This window comes from Phlebotomus papatasi, chromosome 3 (assembly GCF_024763615.1).
Source record: "Phlebotomus papatasi isolate M1 chromosome 3, Ppap_2.1, whole genome shotgun sequence".
Lineage (NCBI taxonomy): Eukaryota > Metazoa > Arthropoda > Insecta > Diptera > Psychodidae > Phlebotomus > Phlebotomus papatasi.
In genome coordinates this window covers 89595071-89620542 of record NC_077224.1, presented here as the reverse complement: position 1 = coordinate 89620542, position 25472 = coordinate 89595071, and the positions used below count along the sequence as shown (strand labels likewise).

At 35.3% G+C, this 25472-nt stretch overlaps 1 protein-coding gene and 1 long non-coding RNA gene across 6 annotated transcripts in view; one reads left to right on the top strand and one right to left on the bottom strand.

Moving 5' to 3' along the window:
- LOC129805240 (uncharacterized) overlaps positions 1-25472 on the top strand; it is a 142599-nt gene that overhangs the window by 98901 nt on the left and 18226 nt on the right. The gene's annotated exons all lie outside the window — the stretch shown is intronic.
- LOC129805238 (serine/threonine-protein phosphatase 6 regulatory ankyrin repeat subunit A) overlaps positions 8731-25472 on the bottom strand; it is a 33594-nt gene continuing 16852 nt past the window's right edge. The window contains exons 4-15 of one of the 4 annotated variants that reach the window (XM_055853014.1): positions 24301-24417; positions 20206-20298; positions 17776-18285; positions 17415-17717; positions 15391-17355; positions 15050-15256; positions 14218-14911; positions 13953-14042; positions 10754-10965; positions 10166-10294; positions 9564-9693; positions 8731-9371 (exon numbers count right to left, since the gene is read on the bottom strand). In XM_055853014.1, coding sequence (XP_055708989.1) covers positions 9100-9371; positions 9564-9693; positions 10166-10294; positions 10754-10965; positions 13953-14042; positions 14218-14911; positions 15050-15256; positions 15391-17355; positions 17415-17717; positions 17776-18285; positions 20206-20298; positions 24301-24417 — 4722 coding nt within the window. In that variant the 3' untranslated portion in view covers positions 8731-9099. Of the gene's footprint in view, positions 9372-9563; positions 9694-10165; positions 10295-10475; positions 10706-10753; positions 10966-13952; positions 14043-14217; positions 14912-15049; positions 15257-15390; positions 17356-17414; positions 17718-17775; positions 18286-20205; positions 20299-24300; positions 24418-25472 lie in introns of all 4 variants that reach the window. The other 3 variants (XM_055853015.1, XM_055853016.1, XM_055853017.1) reach the window with 3 other exon arrangements.

Genomic DNA, 25472 nt, shown 5'->3' with positions numbered 1-25472 from the left:
GACGATATATCTCTATGTCTCAGCTATTAGATCACTTTCCACAGTTAACTTAAAATTTATTAGTATACTACAGTGATCATTTTTAAGAAAATAAAGCTGAATTGAAAATTTCGTCTCTTGAAAAGCTGCCTAAAAGGAGTGACGACAATTGCTGATTTAAGCGACGAAAAGTTTCGTTAATAAGAGTGTGTTTTGAACAGGAGTTCAAAAGAACTTGTGTTTTCAAAAGTAAGGAGTTCAAAAGTATTTGTGTTTTAAATTTCACCCTGATACGTAAAAGAAGAAATTTCCACCTCCACCCAGGCTTGAACTAGGGACCTTACGAGAGTCACTTTTTCGAAAACGCTCTTCTGACATTCGAATCAAAGTTGTCATATGGCATTTGCAGAGCGTAATAGAGTTCCTCTCGTTCCCCTATTGTAGGGGTTAGGAGTGTGATTTCCAAAAAAAAAACTATGGGTTCCGAAGCTAACTGTTCCCAAGCGTTCTTTCTGGGTTTCCATGCAAGGGATCCGAAAAATTTCAAAGGTTTCTCAAGTGTTTATAAAGATTTTCAATAACTTGTACTATTCCGAAATTGTTCCTGATCTGAGTGTTCTCAATTCTTCGCAAAACCTTATAAAGACGTTCCCCTAGTTTCTGTTGGTTATCAATTGAGTTGCTTCTTTCAGAAACTGTAGAAAAGAGAGTTTATCAAAGAAGCGTCAGCATAAAAATGTAGCACTAATGAAATTTCAGGTAAAATTGTAAAATTTTTCTGTCATTGTTCGAGTTCCACATTCAAACCGAAAGCTCAAACCGAAAGCAGATTTTTTTCTTGTTGAGGTGAAACAAAATTTCCACTGGCGATCATTGGATTTGTCCTTACTACAGATTTTTCGAACCGTATAATATCTCTTTGTCTGAGCGAACAGGAACCTTAAACCCTTACCCCGTACCGAATATCTTCTTATTTTCCCATGAAAGTTTTATCGGTTTCGATTCATATTTGAGAAAGGTCGTTTGAAGGTTAATTACGTTGATGTGATTAACTTTAAACATTATGAGATTACGTAGATGCCGGTGACTTTAAAGCAAAGCTTGTGCAAAATCATGCGCGGAGTGTAAAGTCACCTGCATTTACGTTCCTGAAAATCAAGGAGTAGGTATCCTATGTCTTGTTTTAGAGCTTTACGGAATTTATTCGCTAGCCTTATTCTGCAACTCTATAACTTTTTCGGAAGATCTTTCAGAGAATTATATGCTCCTTGGGGAGTTTGTAGTATTGGCATGAATTGATACATGACTTAAATTGAGATCATATGGGAAAAGATTCTGTAGGATCATCCTTTATACCACAATGCACGATGGAAGTCGACTATTAAGAATGCTAATTAAACATCCCTTAAATATCGAGAGGTTCAATGATAAATCCTCCTAATTGATCATCGCCTTAATACACCAAATAACAATAATTTTACCGCACTCTCTGAGGGCACCATCGGACTCTGTCCTCACACGGCGATTTCGTTGGAGCAGCCGTGAAATGATTATACGCAAATTGCAATAAAATGAAGGTGAAATCCCATGAAAAGAAGAATTTGCCGAGGAGAGGGCTCCCCTTCTTCTGGGGTTCAGCCCGCTTCCCATCGACGCCAGAGCAACACCAGAAGGTAATTAGCTGCTGGCGATGAAGTCGCCTATTAACGCGGCCTGATTACAGGTCGGCGTAGCTTTGCTTCACACCTTCATCGCGCCGCGGTCAAATCGTTTTACAGAGCGGATGCTCAGCATCCAATTTGCGAATATAGTGCGAAAGAGGGATTGCTGCAGAATGAACGGCATGACAAAAGGGAATTGCGGATAAAACAGTGTGGGTATCAACCTGAGAAAATCATCAATGCACTGATGACAATATTGTGACAAATGGATCATTTAGAAGAGTGTTTTCCCGACGTTAATTTGCATTTTATCCCAAGCTACCATTAGTCGATGTAATTTTCACAAAATTAATTTAAAAAACAAAAAGATTAATTGGAAACATGGGGGCAGATTCTGTACACAAGTGAGAATTGTCACACGAACAAATTTGGTGAGAATAGTCATGAACTGAAATTTTATTTTATTAATTTTGTATAATGCGAAAAAAAAATCATTCAAATTCTTTTGGATTCGGAACTTAAGATTTCTGCAAAAAGCTATTTATCGTCCATACGTGATTACTCCACTGTTACCAATTTTCAAACGGGTGATTCAACTTTTATTATTATTTGTACAATCGCCTCAATTAATCTTATTTCATGATATTATGCACCTTAATATAGAAACATTTCATTAAATCTTAAACGAAACATCATAAAAAAGAATGGAAGAATCTCTTCTTTGACACTCCTAAGGCAGTTCAATAAAAGTAAAATCAAATGAACGAATAACTCTAGGATCGATTAATATTAATGGTCAATAAAACCATGATTCTTCTATTGACGAAAATTTTGCAGATGTAATTTATAAATAAATAAATTTACAAAATATATATTCGCGTCGATTGGATTAGCAACTGTGTTAACTGAATTTGCTTTGTGTCTGCATTTATTGCAAATAACACGCAACGATACCTAAGTCATGTACCTAAAGCAGACACAAAGTAAATGCAGTTATCACAATTGCCGATACAACCGATGATATGCAAATTTAAAAGTATTTCTTTGGTGAAACCTAATAAAAGATTTTAAAATTGCCTCTTTATATTATTTATTTAAAATGGAAAATTTGCCAAGTGAAAATATTAATAATATTAGCATTCAATGGTTTAATGATACTCGGGCTATGATGAAAGTGTCTTGAATACGAATCTCCTTGAGGCCCTTGAGGTCTTTATAGAATGTTGCAAAAATTATATTTTCGTATTTTGATATTTTGCTTCTAATGGTTTAGGCACACCTTTTAGTTCAGGAAGATTTCATGAAATTAAAATTTATGTAGCTTTCTTTCTTAAGTTATTTGCATAAGGTATCCCATTCTTTCGAACATAAAATTGGGTTGAGCTAAATTTAATTTAGTGCGATGTCCGAAAGCAAAAGAAGAGTGTGGAAGAGTAGGATATACATAATGCAGAACTTTTGAGAAGAAAGGGATACTAATTTTGACTTCATGAAATTTTCCCCGATCTAAAAGCTGTGTCGGAGACATATGGCTCTGGCACACCTTTTAGTTTAGGAAATTTTCATACAATCAAAATTGGAATCCCTTTCTTTCTCATACGATTTGCATATCTCTAGCTCATTGTCTCACACTCTTCTTCTTCTTTTAAACATCACAACAAATTCAATTTAGCTCAATCGAATTGGAAGTACCTAAGGATGAGATAGCATGGAAAACGTAAAAGAGGGAAAGGGATGTCAATTTTGATTTCGAAATTTTCCTGATCCAAACGGTGTGCCGAAGACAATAGACACAATTTAATTGAGTTTAAAATGCTCTAGGCCAGGGGCATTACGTTTCCTATGTTTCCCATCTAGCGTGCCAAAAAAACTTTGGAGTTTATTCGGTGTTTTCTGTCATTGTGGAATAAATTATCAAAAAATACAAATACTAAATACAAGCCAATTTAATATCGAATGGTCAACCGAAAACCCCAAATTGGCAACCTACGTAGTTTGGGAGATATCTCGAGAAATGTGTATGAAAACAGGAAAAAAATTACACTAAAACTGGTCGCATTTTTCAGAGCTAATGTCACTCCCCTGCTCTGGATAGTATAAATTAATTTATTGTTATTTTGCTAGGAAAGCAATATGGTTGAATTTGCCGAAATTTCGTCAAGATATTGAAACAATATAAAAAGGTATCTCACGCTATAATTAAGCGGATAGAGATTACAAAATATTTAAAAAATATGACAATATGTAGCTATTTAAAATATTTTTATCGACTTTAACATGCTTGGAGGTATTCATTCACGCGTGATCTATGACGAATACATAAATACTTCAAAGTAGTGCCTCAGGTGGGGTCTTTGTGGTTGTCTTTGATATTTCTTAAATGGTATACGCATTATCCTAGAGAAATTTATATAGTGCAACGAGATGACATCTCCGAGATAGTGGCAGACATGGCTCAAATTGCCTTCGGGGAATCGACAAAGTGGGCAGCAATGGGAAAAGCCATGTGAGGAGAAAAGCAAAAGAACTGTGACAAGATATCTCTCGATGAGATTCTTTGATCCAGCAGTGGACAGACAGTAGCTCTGGATTAGCGGTTCTTCCGTGGCCCATGATTTGCCACAGAGATCACTATCGCATTTTGTACGTATGTGGATCCAAAGTTGTGAGCATAGCTATTATGTGGATTGTGATTGCGATCTTCTCGCAGTCCATGTTAATCTCTCAAGCACTGAATTCAGTAAAATAAGAGATAAATCTTTTCCCTATCGATACTCATCTCTTGGATTGGTTTGTATTAGAGTATTAGCGATCCCCATAGAGTTTGCATAGTGATCACTTTGAGGTCAGTGATGAGCAGGAAATTTGCAAGAATAGAAAAAAAAATTATAGTGTTGAGAGTATATTATTTTATAATTTGCAGCTTCACTTCATTCTTCACTACTTAGGTGTTTTATTTTCATTGCAATATTTTCTCCCCATTTCCTTTTAATATTGCCCATTCACACACACTCCATTGCAATTATGATTGCAATTGAGCAAATGGATGAATGAAATCAAAGAACAAAATTTTACTCTATGAAGAAGCCAAAGAATTGACTTTAAACCTCTGCACATGTTACCACCAATCCTATATGCTCAATCTATATATACGATGTTGGAGCTTTGGGAGGAAGAGACTCTGCTCTACCATTTTGAGATTGCTAATTATGCGCGCCTATATAATGCGTTGATAATCGAGCAATTTAATTTGCATTTGATAAATTGCTTCAGACATGCAAAGTGTACAATTCTACATGTGTTTTCCCTTCTCATTGGTGAAAATTTTGGCTTCTTAGTAGGGCTGTGTATAAGGTTTCTGATGTCACACAGACAAACTTATAAGACTTTTTGTTTTTTACTTGGTCTATACTGCATTATTCTTTATTTTAGTAACAAAAGAAAAATATTTTATACTATCGTTAATTTAGTATCTGTAAAATTAGGTTAATAACCATTTTTAAACATTATTGAACATTTAATTGTACGTACCGTTTTTCAAATAAAATACGACTTCTGATAAATATTTATATTAAAGAAGGAATTATTAACAAAGAAGTTATCATGTCACTCCTGATAAAAATTTTGTAGTCACTTGACGTGACTGACATAATTCCTATTCAATTTTATATAAGGTAAAGTACCCTCTAGTCGGCCGGTTTCTCAACTCGGCCAGTTGAATTATTTAACCAGTTTTTTAACGTTTTATAGTCAACTTCTATGAAATTTTTTCTGATTTACGTTATATATAATATAATACACCTTATAATGTTAAATCGGTAAGACCATATTATAACAAATCTAAGTAAATTGAATAAATAGTCGCACTGGCCGAGTTGAGAAACCGGCCGACTACAGGGTACTTTACCTTACGCGTGGCTATAAAAGATTATAATATACGACATACGACAAAAGTGTATTAAGAATTGGTCAAGAAAATTAAAAACTTCTTTTATGAATAAAAAATATTTTGGCCATTCCTATCCTTTATCCATCAATATCCCTGTTGATAATTCCTAGATCATTCAAAGCTGATTTTTGAGAATACAAATTGTACTGCAGAAATAATTTTCCAAAAAGTTGTTGAAAATTCAGATACAACCACCAATATTATGGTGCTGTTCCAATGAAAAATTGAAAAGAAGAATCCTTTTCTTTTACATTTTTTTAGTACATGGCTATTTAGTACATGAATCACAACTGTATTCCTCAATCCTTGTAGTGTTCTAAAACCACCAAACAAGCGTTACAGGTACTCACAGAAAGAAAGTAGATTACGCAGAATCATATGAGAACAGTCATGTACTAAAAAAAAATGCTCAGGATTTTTTTAATTTCTTATTGGCATAGTATTAGTCAAGCGCCTGGCAAGTTGGCCTTTTATATGGAGTTATTTGAAGCCAATTCCTAAATTGATCTCGGACTCAGCTCACAGTGCTCCGAGGAAAAAAATTATTTAAACTAAAATTTAGTATATTTATCCCTCCATACAGAAAGGTATCTTATAATACGGGAAAACTTCTCACTTTATAAATATTTAGCATAACGGTAGCGAGTGCAAAAAAATTCCCATATAAATTTAAGTGCGAGTATGAGAAACTAGCTTCAAATTTCAGGCAACTTGCAAGTGGGTTGGTATTACTATTCTGTATCCTATTTAGAAAGGGTAGATGAGTGCTGCCTTTGAAAAGTAAAGGAAGAAACATTTTACTGCACGAACTCAAAGAGAGAGCAGTTATACATATAATACGCTTTTTGCAATTTTTTACCGCTTTGCTCTAGACTAGAGTGTAATCGGTAAAAGATATCCAAATCTGGTCTTCGATGACCCCCAATAAAAAAAAAAAAACATTATGTCCAGGTGTTTTTTTCTTTTTCCTCGCACCCCCTTCCAACCCCTTCAAAACCATGTTTCTGGTTTATTTCGAAAGCGACTCCACTAATTTCTTTTATTCGGATACGTTTTAGAAGCAGCCTAGGAAAATATTTCGTCCATACATACCTATTACTGGAAAAATCACCATTTTCAATCATTGAAGGTCAATTTCAATCACTTTGGGAAGGCCCAGTTTTAATCGATTTTGCTAAATTTGGATTTTTTGGAAAGGTCTTGAAATTTCGATTCAGGCTGCAGTGGTCTTCATCGGTAATGAATCGATTAAGTAGGTACCGATAATTTTTTAAATTTTACGTTAGTATACACCCAAAAACCATGGGTTTTTGAAAAAAAAAAACTCTTTGTAAAAACCTAAAATGAATGGATTTGTGCTTGCGGATCTAAATTTAGAAAATGTTCACTAATGCTTCCACAGCACACCCTTTAGATTGGTAGACTTTCGTGAAAGCAAAATTCGCGTCTCTTTCTTTCTAAAAAGGTTTGTATTCTGTCCCACACTTTCGGACCCGGAATTGGACTGAGCTAAAATTTAATTTGGTGTGATGTTTAAAAGAAGAAGAAGAAGAAGAGTGGAAAAGAGTTGGATAGACATATACAATTTAAGATAGAAAAGGATGTGAATTTCGACTTTATAAAATTTTTCTGATCTAAAAGGTGTGCATGAGCCATTAATCAATAAATTTCGGGAAATAAATTGGTTAAAAAAATTATATATCTTGCAAGAAAATTTTTTTTTAAAAGAGGGCTAAAAATACGTTTGATTTTCTACATTTTGTCAATTTTATTGAACGAGTGCCTTAGAACTTTGGATACTTGACCAAGTTCTTGAAGGTTTCCCATGAAGAAAATAGATGACTTTCTTAGATGATTTTCTTTTACTTTGCAGATTATGTATAGCTTTGAAATTTTGGGTTTGCCTTATTTTGTCTCAATTTTCTCTTTTTAGTAGGGGGGAGGTGGGGCTACTTTGAGCTGTGGGGCTACATTGATAAGAAGCTGAGCCTAATCATATATTAATTGATATCCACAATTGTTTTGTCTATCTTTATATTATATTACGGCTCAGTTTTCTATAGAAATATACGATAAGAAAATGTATGTCAATGTAACCTCAACTGCCCCTAAATCTTTGATTTCAAATTTGTGTAAAAAACCATAATTAATTTAGTTGCATAAGGGTAAAGCCCTCTCAAAATAATCTTTTTCTGCATTTTACTTTTTAAAAAATTGTAATTTCTGCAAACTTTGGAAGAACAGCATGTTGCTGTGGGGTTTATTTCGTGCATAAAATTTCTTGTATAAATTTTAAAATATATTTCTGTATCTTTGAGACAATTTATTCTCAAGGTAGATATTGTAGTGTGGTGTTAAAGAGCAAATTTTGTGAGGTAATTATTTATAATAAATCGTTAAAAGCGTGATTCACAGTCATGAAGACACGATCCTTCACGCCACTCATTTGGTAATTAGTCATGTTGGGCCCCATTTAATCAAGAGGCCAAACACTATAATGAGTGTCCTAATCACACTGCGGTGGATGAGGGATAAAAATGCACCCAAAAAACCAAGAATTCCCACCAAATAAATGGCACTCATTTGTCCGGCAGTCAAAATACACCGCGTGATAATATTCGAGATATTAGAGAGTACAATGCGTGTGAGATGCTACAGAAAATAAAATAAACCACAATTCTCCATTTTCTCTTTCACTTTTCTGAGTGAAAAATTTCCCATGTCAGGGATTATTGACTGCGTATTTACAAAATTCCAATTGTTATTCTAAATAACTCTCAAATTTCATATTAGTAGATTGATTTCCATGGAGGACTCTCGAGTAATAGTTCCAGGATGAAAGTCGGGAGTTAAATTCACCTGGATGAGCATGAAGATCACCCGCGGTGATTCTGAACATCTTGAATTTTTATGGTCAAAAGCAAAAGGCGCTTGGGTGATAAATTGGTTCAAAATTCCAACGAATTCCTCATAAAGTACTAATTCGAACCAACACATCGAATACTTTTGTAGGCATTAATCATGTGTCCGCACTAGAGAGTGTCTCGGATAGAAGCTTTCTTGTTCGAACAGGCTGTAGTAAAAGTTTTTGAACATTCCAAGGTAAAATTCATATAAATTTTCTCTATATGATTATTTATTTACAAAACAATTGTATATTCCATAATCGATTTTTTTCTTATTCATCTAATTATAATATAATAAATTTAGCTAAACTGTGCATTTTTATATCATAAATACAAACTCATACAGAGTATTACAAAAGAATTTTCATTGGATTTGATCTATACAGGTATAATAAATTTGATTTTACCAGTTTTTACACATTTAGAATATATTGTTATAACTAAAGCACAAACATTTCAGAAGGCCCACACATTTTCTTAAAATCTACACTTTTTTTCTTATTAAATTTCTAACAAATTATATTTGTTTTTTTTTAATTATTTCAATTGCACTTTTCACTTTTTTCTCAATTTTAATTAACTAATACACACAATATCTATAATTTTACACTTGATTCTGTGCAGCATTGATATTGTTGCCCATTTGAGCAGCTGCTGCAGCTGCAGGAGGAGCTTCGGTGACATTTGAATTGTTATCAGCTTCGGAATCACGCATTGATCCCGAATCTTCGGATTTGTCTCCAACAAGAGCTCTGTACTTCTTCGAAATTGCCTCCCAATCGGCCACATTTTCGATACGATTCTGATTCATTTGACTGAAGCTCACCTGCGATCCCAGAGGTGAGGACAGGTGCACCACAGAAAGTGCCACTGAGTCTAAATATAGGAAGAACAGATCATACATTAATATTCCGAATAATTATGATGTTTAAAATTGAATTCGTAATGTTGTTCTATCTACGAAGCTGCACCCAAAGTCTCTACAATTTCCACTTTTCTCATCAACTAATCATCTAAGATTGTCTTAAAAATAACCAATATATAAAAGCTCATGCGCTGATATCAAACCTTTTGGAGCCACCTGACCTTTCTTTACTTTCGACAGCCACTTGGCACCAGCTTTCGATCGTGGACTTGCTTGCCTCATTTGTCCCATGATCTGGACGAGACTTGGTCGCTTTCTCTTCGTCATTCTAGCCTGAAAGCACAAAAAGAGTATTTAGCATTATTTTAAGCTTTTCTTTTTTTTTTATTGAAAATCGTAGGGTGGAGTCATCACTTACGGATGTTATACACTTATAGACAGTTTGTAAAATTCTTCAGTTCCTACCTAAAACAGATTTCGAAAAATCACAACATTATTAATCACAACATAAACTAATAATTTTATGATTTTTCAAAATCTGTTTTAGATAAGAACTTAAGATTTTTCCTTGCTATCCATATATTTATAACGTCCATAAGTGATGACTCCACTCTATATTCCTTCCAACAAGTGCCCGTTACGCGTTTTGAAAATTTAAAGCTACAAAGCTAAGAAATTAGTTTTTATATGAATAATATACTAAATTAGAATATAGAAAAAATTAAGAATATTACACAGATTTTTAATTAATTAAATAAAATACTATACGACACTTGTTGATTAAAGCGTCATTGAAGTAATGTACCTTAATTTGCTCTACAATCCACATAAACCATGTGGTGATGAGATTCAGTGGGGAAGGAGCTGTAGTCGTTCTATGCATGTTTCTAATTAGTTTAGATAGACCGAATTTCCATTCAATGTCAGATTGTGCCTGCAAAAGAAATCCAGTTGTATTGAAGATCAGAAATTTTCCGCAAAAAAAAAATCACAAATAAGAAAGTAACTTATGTACAAAAATTAAAGATACTCTCTTCAATTGAAACAGTGAGAGATACTTTGATGAAGATCCGTAGTGTAGAGAGGTGTTGGAAAAATTGTGCTTATTCAAATACCTGAATCCTCTGATAAGTATCAGACATCATAGCAATGAGGAGGTTGATTAGTACAACCACGGACACCAACATATAAATGCCGAAGACAATCTTGAATAGATACTCAGTCCAATAGGGTTGGGTTTTGACCGTATTTGGTGGTATACGGTCAACTTGTGTCTGATCAGTGGTTGTTTGGCCAAACACGGCAAAGAATAGGAGTTCAAACGATAGGATGGGATTCATGCGAACTGCAATGATAAGAGGAGAACACGGGCGGATGATCCACCATTAATTACCTGGATTCGCTGATAAGTGTCCGACATCATAGCAATTAGGAGATTAATCAAAACAACTACCGAGACCAGCAAATATACGCCAAAAACGAGCTTAAACAGATTCTCTGTCCATTCTGGCCGGGTACCGCGCATAGGATTGATGTCATCCGGTGTTGTTTGGCCAAAGACGGCGAAAAACAGTCGTTCAAATGCCACCCAAGGTGTCATTTTGGCTAAAGAAATTCTCTATTAGTATATCTATTGGATAATTTCCTCTGACAAATTTTCTTCTCCTGCGATGCGATGAGATTTGCGCTAAAGTTCAGGCAGATATTGTATAGATTTTGCAGCTATTTGTGCACATAAAATAACTTTTGTTTTGTTAACATGTTTTTTTTAGGGTTTTCGAAATTTCGTTTTTATATACTTTGTATTTAAACGTGATATTTATGAATTTTCGCTTTTGAATATTCTGTCTTTGAACCTTTCGTCTTTAAGGTTTTTATCTTAGAGTTATCAGTCTGTGATACATTTGATCTGTCAACTTTTCGTCTTTGAAGTCTTCATCTTCGAATTTTTAATCTATGACACATTTTACCTTTGAACTATACGCCTCTGTACTTTTTTTAGTCTTTGATGCATTGGACTTGTCAAATTTTCTACATTGAATTTTTTGTCTTTGAACTTTTCGTCTCTGAACTATTCGTCTTTAAAGTTTCTGTCTTCGAATTTTCAGTTTGCATTTGATTTCTGAACTTTCCGTTTTTAAATATACTTCGTTTTTGGTAAAACAGTAGTCACATGTCTCTAAAACAAAAGTGATTCTATGTTGCTTTTAAGAAAAGGACACTCGCACACCGTGTAGTAACATAAAACACACGCCTGTGATCATTCAATGATGTATCTTCATTTCTTGATTTAGACATTCCTCAGCAGCAACAGCACACAGCCTCTAAATCAACTTAACACATTAATCGAGCATTTCTGTATACATTATTTCGAAACACAAGAAAAAAGGAAAAAATTTATGGAGAAAAGAAGCATGACAGCACAAATTTCTCTCAAGTACACAGTTTAAATAATCAAAATAACGGACAAGTGTAACTGAAAGTCAGATCAAGTGTATCAACATCAAAGAGGCAGAAGCATTTTTCTTTTCTCCATGCCACAGTTATCAAGTTTGTCTTTTTTGTTTTTCAATAATATTATACTTTTTTTGTGTGAAACACCAACATGCTCAATGCAACAATTTAAAAATGTCAATCTGACACTTTTGCATTTAATAAATACACGTACCAAGTTTTCTGAATGGCAATACAAAAACATTATGAATTGTATATGGTCCATGGATGGATCTTGAGGGGGGCTTAAACATTCATGGCTGGGCGTTCTTCACAGCAGCACGGCGGTGAATAAAGTAGCACACTGACATGTGATTGGTTTTATGTCAAAAACTATATTATCAGAGAACGCTTTTGGTGATAAGTCGAATGCAGCGATCACCTTCTATGAACTAAAGGAAAAATTAAAATATTTTCTATTGAATATGAAGAATAGTGAGTTAAAACACCTTCATATTTGGTTTTGTCTTTTGTGATTCTGCCAATAAAACCCAATTGTACCAGATTTTTTGCAGTGGAGTGTTACAATTATTTTGCCATTAATGCTCAATTCAAGAACTAGCTTAATTTAACTTAATTAACTAGCTTAGCTTTGCTTTTGGATAAGAGAATTAAACGGATTGTTTTACTTTTCCACAAAAAGCAGAACAGCTATCTTGAATTAATACGTCTAAAAGTTTTTAATCTGTCTTATAAAAGGCTAATAAAAAGGGTTTGAGATTTTAGACAGTCTTAAGTCCCTTATTATGTGTTTTTTTTTTAATTAAAAGGATTTTTTTTTATTGATATTAGAAAAGTTTATAAATCCATGACTTTATAATGATTGACTTATAGGATTCTAAAAGACGATATATAGGATGGAAAATATATCCTGAAAGGTCTTCAAAACAGTGATTTTCTGAACATTTAATAAATAAGCCCATTTGATTTTTAGTCATAGTTTTCTTTAGATTTGAACATTAAAAATTTGATATGATACATGACGATTACATTAAATTCAATTTAACATTGAATTAAAATTTAATAATGTTTGATAGCAGATTATTTTAATTTAATTTAATTTAATTTAATTTGGATTTAAATAATATATTGATAGTTAATTTTTTATTCCCACTCTGTAACATGGTTGCGTCTGCCGCCGTCTTACCATTACCGGCATCCCCAGATAAACGGCAGAAATCCCGGTTCAATAGGTCGTATATGCCACTCATACAATCGAGTAGTTTGCAGTACATTATGCAATTAATAAATAAACTTAAGAAAAAATTAAAAAAATTTGTGGCATGAGGCTATCATTTGACAAGAGGAGGGGGGGGGTGTATGGGGGACGGAGACAACCGCAAAGGAACAGAGTTGGGTTAAAGACGCAACGGGCTCGAAGACTACGTATTGTTGTTACTGTAAGTTTTTAGCGAAGGGATACAGAAATATAATTAAAATAAGCCTTAATATGCCTTAAAACCTATATTTAAACGTATGACATTGAAAAATTGTTAATTTATCTTAAAGAAAATTTCAAACAATTTTATTAACTAAATATGGACAGCTAATTTCGTGTAACTAATGTTGAACTAAATGTACCACCAAGAAGTTAAATATAAAATTTTGAATATAGTTTTTTAAATCTTAAAAATCAATTAGAATTAATTAGCTAGATGTCTCGGATTGAGCCTTATAAGTTAATGGAATTGGATTCAAGATTCAAGAGAAGATGCTTATCTCACAATATGCTTTGACTCTGATAAAAAAGTTAAAACAATTGATGGGTTTATCATTCAGCATAGACAGAATATCACATATAGAAACACAGAGACAGTAATGCATAATCAAGTCAACATAAAATGCAGAACACTGAGAAACATTGAGGTACTCTTAGAGGACCGTTTAGAAAATATAGAGGATAAAGACATTAAACAGACAGATAGAGAGAGATAACAGGCGGCAAACCAGACGGCACTTTTCTAGCTGGACTTTCCATGGCATTTCCACTATTTTTCTTTTTTTTTTTTCAAACAAGACAAAGTGTGAGTTTTAGCCTTTTGCCATTCCATTTTGAATTGATGCAATAAGACACACAATTTAGAAGGAATCCAACTTACATTCTGTGGAATGTTTGCGTCGATAGTCCGTGTAATACGAACGATCTTCGCGATATTTGAGTTTGGTCCTCACAGTTGCTCCTACATAATCTAACAAAATATATAGAGAAGTGGAATAAGAATTTAAAGTATCTGGAGGAAAGAATTGCAATATAGTTACAATGGTTAGTTGGCTGTAAGAAAGTTTTGCTGGTTCTCATGTTATTGATCAATAATTGCGGCATTGATTGGGAAACATTGTTGGGAATTGAAGTATCCAACTTACCATCGCTAAAGTATCCAGCATCCCTAGTGGTTCTAGGCAGTCTTCTGATCTCTGCTGGCGTTAGGTTATGAAATGATTGATTTAATGCCACAATGTGCATGGAGAATCCAAATACGAAGATCGCCAAGACGGCAAGGAAGCGTGCAAGATCTTGTAGGAGGTTGCCAATGATGATGGCCCATGGTCCGAACAAATGGTGAAATGATAAAAAATCCAGAATTTGAACACAGGCCAGGAGGAAGGAGAGAGCGAAACACTGATTCCGGCAGTACATGAGAGTAGGCCAGTAAGTCTTCTCTACCCAGATCATCCCTGCTACATGTACCGCTACCCCGGCCATTCCGAACAGTAGCACTAAGATCTTAATAGAGCCTAGGCCTGATTTGTCACTGGGATTGGTGAGTTCGAATAGAAGAAGTCCACTCAACATTACTAGGAGTCCCCATTCGTACCAATAGGGTGCAAGATTAGGCCGTACAACAGGGTATATTGGGGTTATCCCTACGACCATTAGGTGAAGCATGAGGAAGATGTGCGATGTGAGGTATGACATAAATTTAATAATTGGAATCTTGTTGTATTTATGTCCAAGTGGCAGGGTGAACATTATCCAGACAGGTGGGATGACTATAAATGCCACAAGAAGTAACATCATTTTCCATCCTGCCCAATTGAGGCTTCCTCGCCACAGTTCCTGCAAAAGTTCAAAAGTTAGTAGACTCAATCAAAGTTGAGATCCTAATTTCAAGCATACAACAAGCGTTCAATGCTAAATACTGGAGTGTGAACTTCTAATCGTGTGATTTTTTGCCTACATTTACCTATCGTTTACCTGAAGATATCTCTGAACAACAGTATGAGCTATCACTTCCTTCTGTTCATTCTCAATGAGGACATCTAAAAATTCGACGTTTCTCCGATCAATGGCAGTTAAAATTTTTCCAGCAGAATCAGCTCCAGCTGCTAGAGCCAACAATTCCGTGGCCATAGCTTCACATTGCTTTCCAGCTGCTATTAAGTCTTTTGCTCTCTCTTTCTCCTGCAAAGAACAATTCGTTAATCCTATGTTTATGCCCTATGCCCCTAATACCTTTACACCAGGAAGTGAACATTACATTTCGTCGTCCACATCTTAGCATAAAAGCACTAATGCTTATGTTCCGGTTGTCTTACTTTTGTTGACAAATTTATATAGATGTTGGATAATTTGGCGGCTGTGTCAACTGGTGCAGGGGAAACAAGAACAAATTCTTCAATTGATTTGTTGTTGTTGGACTTAGATACGACCATTAAGTTGAAGACGAATCTCTTGTCCTCCATGAGGGAATAGGTATCATGTTCTTTGTGCATGAGATACTTCAGTACATCATTGTGTCCCTCAGAAGCGGCAAACCAAATTGGGGCACAGCCGTAATTTGTTTCATTTTTTGGCGAAGCTCCGGATTCACACAGCAACCTAACGACATCCAAATGTCCCGCCTTGGCGGCATTGTGAAGTGGTGACCATCCGTTCTTGTCATTGACGTTTATTTCGGCTCCCTGACCCAGAAGCACCTCAACCATCTGATACCGTCCATTCATCGATGCTATATGAAGCCCTGTTCGCCCATGCCGATCTGTACTCTGAAGCAGTTCAGCACTGCGACTGAGAAGCAGGCCTACAACGCTCATATGTCCCCCGAAGCAGGCCAAATGGAGGGCGTTGTAGCCATTTTCAGTTGTAGCTGCATCTACTTGAACTCCAGCTGAATTCAGCAGGAGTCGTACGACGTTTTCATTCCCAGAGTATGAAGCCAGATGAAGGGGAGTCATGCCGGATTCTGTCCCCAATTCTGGAACTAGAGAATTTCCGCTAGGTGGGTCTGATTTGACCGTGGCTGGAACATTCAGCAACAGCTCCCGAACGGTGTCCTGTTGACCGTAGAATGCTGCAACGTGGAGTGGAGTAAGGCCGAGTTTCTTGCTGGATATCCTGAGTGTATTAGAACTCCTCATGACGTCGAGAACCTGCCCATGACCATTCTGGGCTGCCAGGTGAACTGCCGTGAAACCGGCTTTATTTTCATCTGTACACGAAGCTCCCGCACGAACAAGTGCCTTAACTACATCTGCGTGACCACCTTCAGCTGCCAGCTGAAGTGGTGTGGCATCAGTGACTTTGTTCCGTGCCGATATTACACCTTGCCGATCGAACTTCATGAGTTCCTCAATCACCTTCACAGATCCCTGAATGGCAGCTATGTGAGCACATGTATTCCCATCCTTACTGGTTGCATTTACGAGATTTGGATGGGCCTGGAGGAAGAGTTTGGCCACTTCGGAGAAGTTATTCTGAGCTGCTACGTGTATGGGTTTCTGACCCAAATCATCTGTGGCATCGATATTGGCGCCAAGCTCCAGCAGCAACTTGCACACCTCAATTTGTCCATTTCCCGCTGCCAGATGCAATGGAGTTTGCTTCCTCAGCGTCAAAATGTCTATCACGGCATTGTGGTCACGAATGAGGAATTTCACGAGGTGCGTGAAGCCATTCATGGCCGCCAGATGAAGGGCTGTACGACCAACACGTGACTTTGAATTGATGAAGGCCTTGTTCGTGAGTAGGGCATCGCAAACTTGCTCGTAACCACGTTCAGCGGCTAAATGTAGGGCAGAACGACCCTCAATGTCAAAGACATCAACTCGAGCATGATTGGCCAGGAGGGTGTTCACCAGTTCCATATGTCCCCGATGGGATGCTATAAGGAGTGGAGTCCAGCCAACGGAAGATTGTTTGTTGAGGGCTTTGGAAATATCCGTAGGAGACATGTGACTTATCATTTCACTCAAGACATCATTGTTTCCCGCCACAGCACAGTAATGGAAGGCTGTCTCATTTGCTGATTTGGTGACTAGGCCAACATCTGCACCATTTTCCAAGAGAAGTCGCACAATTTCCCTATCAGATTGCGGTATCTTAACCTCTTCTTTTAGCACATGGCAAATGTAGTGAAGGGCAGTGGCTCCATCCTCATTAACAGAGTTTATGTAGTTGGTAGCTGTTTCTGCACCATGCTTATCCTTGACATTCTCAATTAGATGTTGCACTATCATTGGATGGCAGTTTCGGCAGGCCAGGTGAAGAGGGGTATCTCCAGTCTGTGAAGGATACATACCGTTTTTGAAACATATGGATGATTTGGGTTTCAGTTTCTTACCAGTGATTTGTACAAAGGATCACCTCCGTCTTCCAATAGGAACATCAATGCTCCTAAGTTCCCGTGCTTGGCTGCGACATGGACAGGGGTCTGACCATCATCGGTAGTTTGATTAGGTGCTGCACCTGACTTCAGTAGCATCAAAGCACATCTATCGCCATCTTTGACTCGGGCTGCAATATGCAGTGGTGTCTCTCTAAGGCGACCCCCACAGACATGAACTTCAGCCCCGTACCCAAGAAGTGTCTCCACAACAGCAGGTTTTGCAGACTCCACAGCAATGTGCAACGCTGTGTAGTTATCCTAGAAAGAGGGAAGCTTATGTATTGGATGGAAATAGGAAACAATGACTATAACTAACATTTGTGGTGACATCGACTTTTTCTCCCTTCTGCAGGAGGGTGTTGATGATCCCTACGTGTCCGTAACGAGCTGCTGTGTGAATACTTCTGGCACCGTTTTTGTTTGGCATATGCAAATACACCCCCTTCTTGAACAACATTGTGGCACATTCGGCATGACCATTGAGGGATGCTATGTGCATCAGCGTGCTGCCATCCTTTGTGCGCTCATAAATGCTGGCACGGAACTTATCAGCTAATATCTCAATAATATTCGCATGTCCATATTCGGCAGCTAAGTGCATTGGTGTACGATCCTGATTGTCCGTGATTGAGGCTGATGCTCGAACACCATAGAAATACTTCACGAGGGCTTCATCTCCCTCGGCGGCAGCAATATGGAGGGCAGTTTGTCCATCACCATTCCTCGTATCCACATTGGTACCGTAGTCCACAAGGATCCGCACCATGTCAACATCTCTTCGTCGAGCGGCCAAATGAAGCGCTGTATCGCCATTGGCTGTTGTCGCCTTTAAAAAGGAAAATGTACAAATTCAGAGGAGAAAAAGTGTATCGGATTAAGATGGGTGTGTTGTACGAGCTAACTCCGTAAAACCAGTAACTAGTTTGTCCTTTGGCACAGTAACTTTGAGCTTTGGGCTGAGAATGTGGTTTGATAATGTGGTATGAGGTGCGGAAAAGTTCTGCAACACGTGAAAATATCGATGAAGGGGTGGAAAAACACTTCTCTGAAGGAAACATTCATTGAAGTTAAATTCCACAAACAACCACAATTTGCAACTTTGAACATACAACAATTTCATTATTTGATAGGGCTTTTTTGGGGAAGTGGAGAGTGGGAAATTAATAAGACTTTTCACAGTGGAAATTTCACAAATTACTTTGATAAATTCTTGTAGGAAAATATCTTACACTTTTCAGCAAAAGTTCCTATTCACAAAACTTTCCTAAACACAAGAAATTCCTCCGGAATTGGTTGTCGCTATGATTAGAGGAATTTTCCACTAAAGCAATTATTGCAATGGATTGCAAATCAATTTTACTATATTCTGTATTACATCAGTCACGTCTTTAGGTCAGGAAAGTCGTTTCTATGGTCTGTTTACAAAATAATATTCAACACATTACATTAGGATACAATTCGATGGTTGAAAGCTTTCGACTCTGGCAGTTTTATTGAACTTTTGGTGATATTTTACCATTGAGGGTTTTTCCATATTGGCAAAAGCTCACCAATATATCGATGGTTCCATTCAATATTATTCTAAATCCTTTTTGAATAGCTTTATTCCGAGAAATATGTCTGTGGACCTAGTAATATCATTTATTCAAAATAAACTTAGAGAAATTTATTATTTTTAAATTATATTGTTTATTTTTTTGTTTGAAAATTATAAGGGTTTTTGTAAGAATTTATTTTTTATTGAATATTTATCAATAATTATGAGAAAATGTAGGAGCTTTCAAAAATATGTTGTTAGATCTCTGATGATACAACAACTAAATATTAATTTTCTTGTATAAGGTTTTTCTTCCATTTTATACTGAATAAAAATTTAAATAACTTCGTCCTTATACGAAAATCTCGTTGAATCATTTCTAATAATGATTTTTCAAGGTCAAGAGTTGAAAAAGCTCTAGAAAACTAATTCTCATCCGAATGGTATCGTTTTTGGGCTCGTTGGAAAGGTCTTGGAATTTTCGATAAAAATGAACTAGTTAAAATCGGTCTTGAACCGATAATAAACCGGTCCATGAACGTTAACTAATTTTTATTCGAAATTTAATTATATTACTCTTAAGGTTATTTGGGCAATGTTTTGAGTAAATTTTAAAGCGGTTATAATCGGTTGTGAACTAGCAATGAACTGGTTATGAACTATGAACCGATAAGTAATTTTTGTCCGAAAATCAGTTCTATTATTGTACTCCTAAAATTATTTTGGGGAATATTTTGAGTGATTTATGAGTCGGTTTACATCGGTTTTGAATTGGAGAACAGTAAATGATGCGAAAGTACTTTTGAGAAGGCACGAATTCGAGCATTTCTCAAAACCTGTGATGTTTTTCCACGCTTTTTTTTTTAAATATAGGAAGTGCAAAAAGTCTCGAAAACAATTTCTGATTTTTAAAATACTTCCGAAGTACTGGTATTTCTGTTCCATTTTTTAACCATACGTTTGATAAAGATTGATTAAATATTTTTTAAAAAGAAGTTTCGAGTTTAAAATCAAAACTATTTTGAAACTATTCAAAACATGGTAATATCATAGACATTCTGTGATAGATTAGAATAGGATGGAACCGTCGTATATAGATTTATCTGTAAAGGACTTTTCGTGTTGACTGCCAATAAAATCGAATAGTTAACAACCAAGTTTTGCAGAAGAAACCCCAATTTACAGTGAGAAATTGTCAGAGATACTCACCTTCAACTGTTCAGCAGTTTGAGCAGACAACAGTTCTCTGCACATGGACTGGTTACCAGCCTCCACGGCGAGGAGCAAAGGTACCTTTCCTTTCTGCAAATCGAGAGCATTGCGAATTACTGAATGCCAGGACGTTGCCTCACGTTTTCTTTTGATTTCGGCAAAACGATTGGCTAATTTCTGCAGGGAGGACTTTGTGGCGATTCGACCACCTCCTGGGATCCCACCACTACCCAGATTCAAACTAACTTCCCCCAAATTCGATATCTCCTGCCGAATTAGTTGGACACTGTCATCTGGGATAGGTTGCAACCGATCAATGGTCACAAGGGACGCACTGACTGGACTGACACCAGAATCTCCCTGCTTGGCCGCTGTCTGTTGCGCCTGTCGCCCAGCCTGACTCCGAGCAGCCCGCCAAAGTTTTTGTTTTTCCGCGTAAGAGGACATGTCTTCTGTGTTTCACGTCCATCTTTACACTGAGAGGATTTACAGCGCGTGAATCTGTTCAGGGTCTTCACTATCAAAGGGTTGTTTTTTTTTAGATTTGATTCTATTGTGATCACAGCTATTGCAATCGTTCGGTTTAGTCAAGCACCCCTGATCGATCTCAAACATTCAGGGATGTAAGACAAATATTGGTTCTCGTGGTGAATTAAAATCATTAGAAAATTTAATTGATGATGGAAACATCTCCTTAGAGCGTACTACTCTCATTTAGGGCTATCTTGGTAACCATATGTATCGCTAACAGGAATACCGTAAGTCCAGGTGACTTTGGAACCCTCCTGTACGTAAGTTTTTCTCTAATTCTAATGTTTAAGAACGGTTCTCACCGATCAGACGTGGTAGATCGGATCGGTAAAGACCATCACGTAGACTTACGGTATTTTACAGTGATTAGCTGTGGAGCTTACATAGATGACCTGTATAGTTAATATGAAAAGGACCTAAATTATAAGTGATTTAGTGATCATGGCGACGATTTGTCCTTTATATTATTGAACATTTCGAATTCCGAAAATGATCAGTTGAGAAATACGTCCGGCCGACTCTTTGAAAAAAAAAACTGTTCGTTTTTTATTAACCTAACTTTCTATTTATTTATAATGTAAGCTTCCCAATACGTATATACTTTACGTAAAACATTAAACAAAATTTTAATCTAGTTCAAGGGATAATATCAAGTTTATGTATAAACCGAATTTGCGCCGAAAGAATCACAAGTCCTATAAGCTTAGACAAAGCTATCCCTGACTTTTCGCATGTCTCTCTCATCTATATTCATAATATTTTACTCTAAATGCACCATAAAAGCCTATAAATAATCCATTTGTTTATCATTCGTCGCCTAGTGATCGACTACCCAGTATAAGAGCTTTTCCAAATATATATATTGGGAAAAAATGCGCAGCCACTTCTTCCAAAATTGTCTCATAATTTTACAAACGATTGCAATTGTATTATAAGTTCTTTTCTATCGTTGTTTTCCTTTTTTTCGTGCTCATCCCCTAACATCAACCCTCAACAAAGTACTATATGAGCTCCATCGTGAGACCTTTGACTGTTTTTTATGTTGGCCTCACCCCCCTCCAAAATATGCAATGGATGAGTATTTTTCCATAATATTTACTGATTTCAAATATATTCGTACTACTTCTTGGGGGCTATAAAGCAAGAGACAGAGATAGAACTAACCCCGGAATAAAATTGTTGATTCATTGTACGAGAAATTGATAGAGCTACAAGTATTGATCTAACTCACAAAAATTATTAACGAATTGATAAAAGTTTCTTGTATCTCTTTTCAGTATATTTACATGCATTGAAATTTCACGTGAAAAACTAATGATTAAGGTTAATTCGCAGAGTGCTCGAGAAATTATAATTTCGAGACCATTAAATTACCGGATTATAACCGATTTTAAATCTTGATATAATATAAACGCCAAAAAACAAAATTACGTGTAGTTCAAATAAACCAACAATTAAAACTATTAAATATTTGAAAGATAAAGATTAGACAAGAAAAAAATTAAAAGAAAATATTGATAATAAAACGATAAATAGTTGTAATTCAAAACAGATATGGTTTCACTTATGATGACCGTGTAATATTCAATCATTCAATTTCAGTGAACAAATCTAATAAATAGGTAAGTTATTAAAAAAAATAGATACTAAAAATTCTAGGATTATCTATTTTTAAATAAATTATGTAATAAAAAATATTTTGATACATTTTTAAATTAGAAAAAGAACAGTCGCGAATAGAACCATCTCTGTTTTAAATTTAAATTACTTGTATTTATTCTTTGATTTATTTTTATATTCTAAGGTTTTTTAAACACGATTTTTATTATTTTATTTTAAAAATTATTTTTCTTAAGATATTCATCAATTTGGATGTTTAGCCTTTCAAGGACGAGACACTTTTAACTGACTGAAAATCAACATTAAAAATTAAAATCGATAAACAAAATCGGTGAAACGCCTTACATCTAACGTTGCAAAATTTAAGAGTTTCTAATTCGGTTTGTTTTTTGCCTCTATGAACGATAGTGACAAAAAAGCTTAAAAATTCAACTAATTTTTCTGAGGATACCAATGATAATTTTTATTTCAATCAAAAATTTCCTAAATAAAACTCTCGAAATATTAATGATATTTTCAGTTCTGAAGTGACTAGTTTTAGTAAAAACGTCGTAATTTTAAAGTTTAGGATTAAACAGATGCCAGAGTAACTTCAATTACGTGCGAACTACGTCTTCTTGACCTCATTACTAATTCAAGTTAAATGTTGCTACATTTGACTTGAACTTGGGCTTGGTAGAAAATTAAAGGAAATATATTTTAATAAATATTTCCATTCAGGTCTGCACAGGGCCCTACGTAGATTTATGAAGCCCATAAACAATATACAGATAAAACACCACTATTTAGGAATTCAGTATGGGGTAGTTATAAACACTGATTTTTACGACTACATTACTTGGAATTATGTTGAGTATTTCTTCAATGGACAAGGATGTCTATAGTATCTATAATTTCATATTGACCTGGTCCTCTGATGTCTAATATTTAATTTAAAAAAATAGAAGTGTCTACTGCTGTCTCATGTTTACTACTGCCCCAGTTTCCTCTATACTAATAATTTATCTGGCGATTGGGTATGTTTGAGGCATAGAACAGCCGTGGGACTATACACATAATTTTGTAAAATCTCAGAGTTTGAGCAATAAATAAAAATATATGTATGTATGTAATTCCAAAAAAAAAGCAGCGCCAAATGCAAAGCTCTTTCACACGTTCACCCTCGCAAGTCTCATGAGTAATTTTTGCAAACAAGACCTAAATTTCACCTCTGGGGTGTGTTTATTGTTCAGTCTCGTGTGAATTTACTCACGCTAATCAAATCTTTACTTAACTTTGATTATGTCGTGCTAGGACTCATCCATTGTTGGCAGTACTTTTCCATTGCAAACTTTAATCCCAGGACAATTATCAAAATTGAGAATGAAAATGTTATAAATTAACTACGAAAAATAAATCACTATCGAACGAATGAAACTGTATTCGGGCCAAACTTTCCATAGTACAATTCGTGGTGTATTTTACTTTATAGCAATTTATCATTCAATGTTATGCAAAATTCAATACGATATACCCCAATGTTTGGCCATTGATATTCAATACACGAGCGTTGAAATATGCCATAAAATAAAGTAATCTTCGACTTGAAGAAAGGCTTGTGGAAAACTTGGAGGTTTGGTGAAGAGGTATTAAAATTTCAATATTGACTGGCAATATAGCCAATGATCGCAGTGAAAATAGAATTCTGTGAGATGTTCTTTTAATTTTGTCCCCCAGTGTATATTGACTTTTCCTCCAGTCAAGGAAAATTATAATATTTTCGGGACAACCGTCTTCCCCTTTGTCTTTGTTTATAAGCACCGTAAACGAAATCTGGAATTATTTTGTAAAGTGAAAAGTGTACTATTGCACGCAATTCTGTTTCCCCCAATTGTTTACCCAACTCCCAGGAAGCTAAACCACCAAGGCAAAGTCCTTTTTGTATTTTGCACAAGAACTCACTCCGTCAGCTTTCAGTCGAATATCCTTTCCAGCTGCAGCCAAGAGTGCTCTTAAGATACTGGTCGCTGTTCCTGTTTGTCGGCTAGCCACCAAATGTACGGGAGTTTGTTGACGAGACTGAAATTACCAAAGAAATTATAATAATTTAATAATGAAAAATGATTGTAATCACAGCCAATTAGGTATAACTTTAAACATTATTTTCTATAATTTCAATAAATTTATGGATTACAGTAGACTCTCTCTCAATCGGACATAATGAGGCAAAATGTCATCAAAATTATCGATAGATTTGGCGTAAAAGTCATTGTAAATTCCACAAAAAGCGCTAAATTATAAAAAATCATAATTAAATAAGAGAAATTACAGCGAATTTGAGCAAATTTGCTTCATAATTAAACGTGAAAATTGTCAACAAATTTTTTTCGCTCGATTGAAAAAGAGCCGATTGAGCGAGAGTCTACTGTATGCATAAGTTCGAGCAATAAAACCAAAATAGTGGATGGAGTTTAATTTGGTAATAAAATAAATGTAGGTTAGCTTGTCTAGCTGATTAAAGAATTCAGCTAAAGAACCTTAAGATAGAGAGGTGTTTATCTCTCTATATATCCTTCAAAAATACAACAAGATACTAATGTGAAAACTATTTGTTTATTTCGTCCATCTCCGTCTTATACGGTTTTCAGACTTAAGGTTTATCTTTATGGCTTAACTGTTCTAATTTCTTAAGGGGTTACGTGGATCACCGTAAACTGAAAACAAACAGCATATTTCCTTGACATTCTTTTTCAAGATAATAAAACAACATCTTTCAATCAAGCTTTAAGTATGTAAATCTACAACATTTTAACTATATTTTCTGAAATAAAAAAAAACTATTTTTTCGTCACAAAATTTTTCAGGATATATTTATTTGACACTAAGAACTAAATATTTTCTGTCAGCTGATAAGTTAAACTCGTACTTGAACCGTAGAATTTTATTTACGTTGATCATAACTTATTTTACAAAACAAAACGTGTTATAAAATACCCCAAAAATTGTATTTTTATATAAAAATCCATCAAAATTTCAAATATAATTGCAAATAAAAAACTAAAAAAATAAAAAAAATAAAGTCATTAGCTAACAGAAAATATTAAGTTTTTTGATCTCATATGAATATATTCAGA